The 5,000-nt window shown below is 40.0% G+C and overlaps 1 protein-coding gene across 1 annotated transcript in view; it reads right to left on the bottom strand.

The window, feature by feature from the left end:
- The window catches only part of LOC125027893, a 65,813-nt gene that overhangs the window by 10,803 nt on the left and 50,010 nt on the right, over positions 1-5,000 (bottom strand). The window contains exon 3 of the mRNA XM_047617027.1: positions 405-627. Coding sequence (XP_047472983.1) covers positions 405-627 — 223 coding nt within the window. The remainder of the gene's footprint in view (positions 1-404; positions 628-5,000) is intronic.

Genomic DNA, 5,000 nt, shown 5'->3' on the forward strand with positions numbered 1-5,000 from the left:
TATGTCTGTGAGTTTTTCCTTCGTGGAATTTGAAAGGGACTAAGCATTAGGGATTTTAATAACTAGGATTATTTTTGTCTTTTCTTCTCTGTTTACGAATAGAGAAACGGTCTGTGTTATCGTTGTTTCTCTTGTCTCTCTCCTTCTCTATTCTATTTCTCTTCCCCTCTTCTCGGTTATTCTGCGATTTCTTGTATCTCATCTCATAGAGAGAGAGAGGGAGAGAGAGAGAGAGAGAGAGAGAGAGAGAGAGAGAGAGAGAGAGAGAGAGAGACAGACAGACAGACAGAGAGAAAAGAAGACACTCAGCAGAAGAAAAGAAAGAAAATCTCAAAAGAAAAAAAAAAAAAATATATATATATATCTCAAAATATAAATCATAGACAATAAAACCCGAAACTAACCTCATTATTATGATTAAGGTATTCCATGAGAATGTAATACCGAGGATCGACAGGAGTCCAGTCGGCTGCTCCTGCGGTGTCGTCGGCAACCAGCGCTGGAAGGAGGGCGTCCCGGAGGCCTTCGGCGGCCCCGGTGGCTTCCGGTAGGGCTTCCGGCAGCTGGTATAGGACGGGGGAGGCGCCCCCCACCCTCCTCAACAGGGCGCGCTCGCTGTCGTCGTAACTGCGGGAGGGAGCGGCGGGGGAGTTAGCAACGGACTTACTGTTTGTGGTTAGGTGTTGTTTTCGCATTGCTGTTGTGGTTAGAGTTCTTGTTTGTGTTGATACTACTACTACTACAGTTTCCTCCTCCTCTACCTCTTCCTTCTTCTCTTCTCCTCCTCCTCCTCTTCCTTCTCCTCCTCCTACTATTCCAACTCCTCCTCTTCCTCTTCATCACCACCATAATCGCCACCACCACCACCATCATCATCATCACCGTCATCATCATCAACATTATCATTATCGTAATTATTGTAGCTTTTGTTCGGATGATCATCAAAATTGTTGTGATTTTTGTTAGTGTAGTTGTTTCTTTAATTGCATTTTAATTCAGGCGATAATTACGTATTTATCAAATCATAACGTCTAGGATAGAGAATATCAAGCAAAAAGAATAAGAAAATAAAGAAGAGAAAGAAAGAGAGAGTGAAAGAGAGTGAATGAGAGAGAGAGAGTGAAAGAGAGAGAGAGAGTGAGAGAGAGAGAGAGAGAGAGAGAGAGAGAGAGAAGAGAGAGAGAGAGAGAGAGACAGTCAGAGAGAGATAGAGAAAGAGAGAGAAAGAAAGAGAGATACAGAGTGAGAGAATGGAAAGAAAGAAAAAAAAAAGAGAAAAAGAAACAGAAAAGTAACTCAAGAGAATGACAAGAAGAAACGCCAAATCAAACACACACATAAAAAAACAAATAAAAAAAGACACACATAAAAAGAAAAGAAAAGAATAGAAAAAAAAAAAAACACGCACAGAAAGAGAAAGCGAGAGAAAACGAAACATCCCAATATGAGAACCATCGCGTCGACGGGGAAAGCTGTCTCTTAAAGTCGACCTTTGACCCGCGACCTTTCGCCGAGGGAAAAGTGTTGCTCGCTCCTCAGGCAACTTGTTGATCGCGCGAGAGAGTTGTGCTGTGGGACTTGGTTCTGGTTTTGGGGGCCAATAAAATGATTCGCTTGTGGTTTAACTCTGATTATCGGCTTTGTTGTTGTTGTTTTGATTTGCTTTGGTTGTGAATTATATCTGATTACCGTTGTTTGTTGTTGTTGTTGTTGTTGTTATAGTTGTGGGGCAAATATGGTTTATATAGTTATCGTTATCGTTGTTGCTGTTGGAATTTGCTATTTTCATATCATTTTATTCTTTTCCTACTCCCTACGAATTGGCATTTCAGAAGTGATAAACTTCATCGATGAAATTTTTCAGTTTTGCAATTTCCGCCCTTAAGACATATGTCAAGAAAAGACACGATCCTTGGAAAGCATGTTTCGCACTCTGAAGTGTACTGATGTGTTTAAAACGCGCCTGTTTTTTTTTTTTTTTTTTTACTTTCTGTTCATGAGTTGTCGACGTTAAAATTATATTTACAGACATATATGCACACACACACACACACACACACACACACACACACACACACACACACACACACACACACACATACACACACAGACACACACACATACACACATACACACATTCTCTCTCTCTCTCTCTCTCTCTCTCTCTCTCTCTCTCTCTCTCTCTCACACACACACATACACACACACACGCACACACACAAACACACTCACATATACTGATTTCTCTACATCTACATCTATATATCTACATCTATATTTACATCTTTATATCTATATCTATATCTATATATATCTGTCTAAATCTATCTACATACGCAGCATTTACAGACGACATGCTATAAATTTCAAAGGAGAAAACGCCAAAGGTGAAAAAGGAACAAAACTCTACGGATATCGCACCCCCACTTTCAACTAACAAAGTCCATGATCTAACAGCAACAAGAAGAGCGTCAACGAGGTCAGAGATAATTTTGCAATACCTCCCCTATTTTCGGTGACAAGATAACTCAAACCAAAAAAGAAAAAAAAAGAAAAAAAGAAAAAGAAAATGTTATCTGAATGCGTGGGTAGCGAAGGGAGTGTAATGGGTATATTTAGAATTCGTATCGCGAAGAACTTGTTCATTTTTCTCTTTTACATCCGAAAGAGTAACGTAGATAAAACAGTCGACACGCATAGGCTAGAATAAACTTAAAACCCAATTAAAAATAAGTGTTTACGTCATCACGTTTTTCTTAAATGTTTGAATTCACTTCAGACACCTAATGCATGTACCCCCCCCCCCCCTCCTCCTCCTCCTCCTTCTTCTTCTTTGTCTCCTTTTCAGTAATTTTCTTCACCTCCTTATTTTTTTTTCATCTTCTCCTCCCTCGTCTTCTTTGCCTTCCTCTCCTTCTCCTTGCTTCTTTTCTTACTTCTTTCTTTTCTCTCCTTATTTATCTCTTTATTTTCCTCCATCTTCCCCACTTTCCTTGGTCTTCTTTTTCTTCTATCTTCAGTTCTTTATTCTTTATCCTTTCCTCCTCCCTTCCCCCCTCCATTCGTCTCACTCCATCTTCATCTTCTCTCTCCTCTCCCTTCTCCTTCCCTTTCCTTTTTTCTTCCCCTTACTTTATCCTTCCCTTTCTTTCTTCAACCCTCTTCCTCCTCCACCTCCTCCTCCTTTTTCTTTCTTCCTTAACCCTTTTTTCTCCTTTCCCCTCAACAGCTCGCCATAAATACCTCGGAAGAGACTGCCATTCCTCCAGGTAACAAAGCACTCGCGTAAACAGAGAGAGAGAGAAAGCCTTTTTCATTTTATCTTCTTTTTTTTTCTTTCTTTTTTTTTCTTTCTTTCCCTTTTATTTTGAGTCTTTATTGTGTGACGAGTCGCCGAGTAGGTTCGAGGTATGTGAAAATGACGTATTTTCCGATTGTGTGGAAGCGCGAGAATGTGGTTATTTACGCATAGGACTTTCACTGCTGTCTTTGAGAATTTAATTAGTACAAGTTTCAGCTTCATTTGTAGGTGCAAGAACACGGGAGAGAGAGAGAGAAAGAAAGAGAAAGAGAGAGAGAGAGAAGAAAGAGAAAGAGAGAGACCAGAGAAAGAAAAAGAGAACGCGAGAGAGAGCGAGAGAGCGAGAGAGCGAGAGAGAGCGAGAGAGAGAGAGAGAGAGAGAGAGAGAGAGAGAGAGAGAGAGAGAGAGAGAGAGAGAGAGAGAGAGAGAGAGAGAGAGAGAGAGAGAGAGAGAGAGAGAGAGAGAGAGAGGGAGGGAGATAAATAGTTAGATAGATAGATAGACAGATAGAAAGAGATGAGAGAGAGAGGAGAGAAAACACGCGAATAATATTGTGCAGTCAGTTTCTCAATATAAGGCAGTTGGTTCACATATTTTCCTCCCAAATATGAGATCTTCATTCTTGACATTATTAACATTATGATTTAAATATTTGCGAAATACTTAGAAGGATCTCGAAAACATATTTCATGCAATTATGATTTTTGAAGAATTAAGCTTGTGAATAGTTATATTTGTGTTTGAATGCAAGGCTAATGTTTAAACTTTTTATCTAAAAAATGTTTTCATGATGATATAATTCTGTTTGAAATATAATTTGCATTGTTCTAACGTCTCTCTTCAAAGCTAATAACGAAAATTTGGAAAGCGAGTAAAGATGAGTGAGTGAGAGAGAGAGAGAGAAACAGAGAGAGAGAGAAAGAGAGAGAGAGAGAGAAACAGAGAGAGATAGATAGATAGAGAGAATGAGAGAGAGAGAGAGAGAGAGAGAGAGAGAGAGAGAGAGAGAGAGAGAGAGAGAGAGAGAGAGAGAGAGAGAGAGAGAGAGAGAGGGAGAGAACCTGGATTTTTTTATGAAGCCCGTTTATTCCGTTACGAGCGAAGGAAGCGAGTCTTAGGATTTGAATTTTGAAATTGCGATGCTTCGATGATATTAGCGGCAGACTTTTGAAATATGTAATTATTTTCTGAACTTTATGAAATACGAGATGGGGCAAGAGGGGAAGTGAGTGAGAGAGAGAGAGAGAGAAAGAGAGAGAGAGAGAGAGAGAGAGAGAGAGAGAGAGAGAGAGAGAGAGAGAGAGAGAGAGAGAGAGAGAGAGAGAGAGAGAGAGAGAGAGAGATGAAGAGAAAGAGAGAAAGAGAAAGAAAGAAAGACATACAAACAGACAGATTGTAAGATAAAAAGAAATCGAAGAGGGACCTCCAAGAAGAAGAGGAAAAGAAGAAGAAAGAGAAAGAGAGAGAGAGAGAGAGAGAGAGAGAGAGAGAGAGAGAGAGAGAGAGAGAGAGAGAGAGAGAGAGAGAGAGAGAGAGAGAGAGGAAAAAACAAGAATAGAGAAAGAACGAAAGTCACAATGACGCAGCGACAGCGAAAGATCGAAACGAAAAGAAAAAAAATCCGTCGCTTCATAAACAGCACATCACCCAACAAAAGCAGTTTTCTTCTCCCTGTCATACAAGGAATCCAAGAACAGT

The sequence above is a fragment of the Penaeus chinensis genome, chromosome 1 (assembly GCF_019202785.1).
Source record: "Penaeus chinensis breed Huanghai No. 1 chromosome 1, ASM1920278v2, whole genome shotgun sequence".
NCBI classification, from domain to species: domain Eukaryota; kingdom Metazoa; phylum Arthropoda; class Malacostraca; order Decapoda; family Penaeidae; genus Penaeus; species Penaeus chinensis.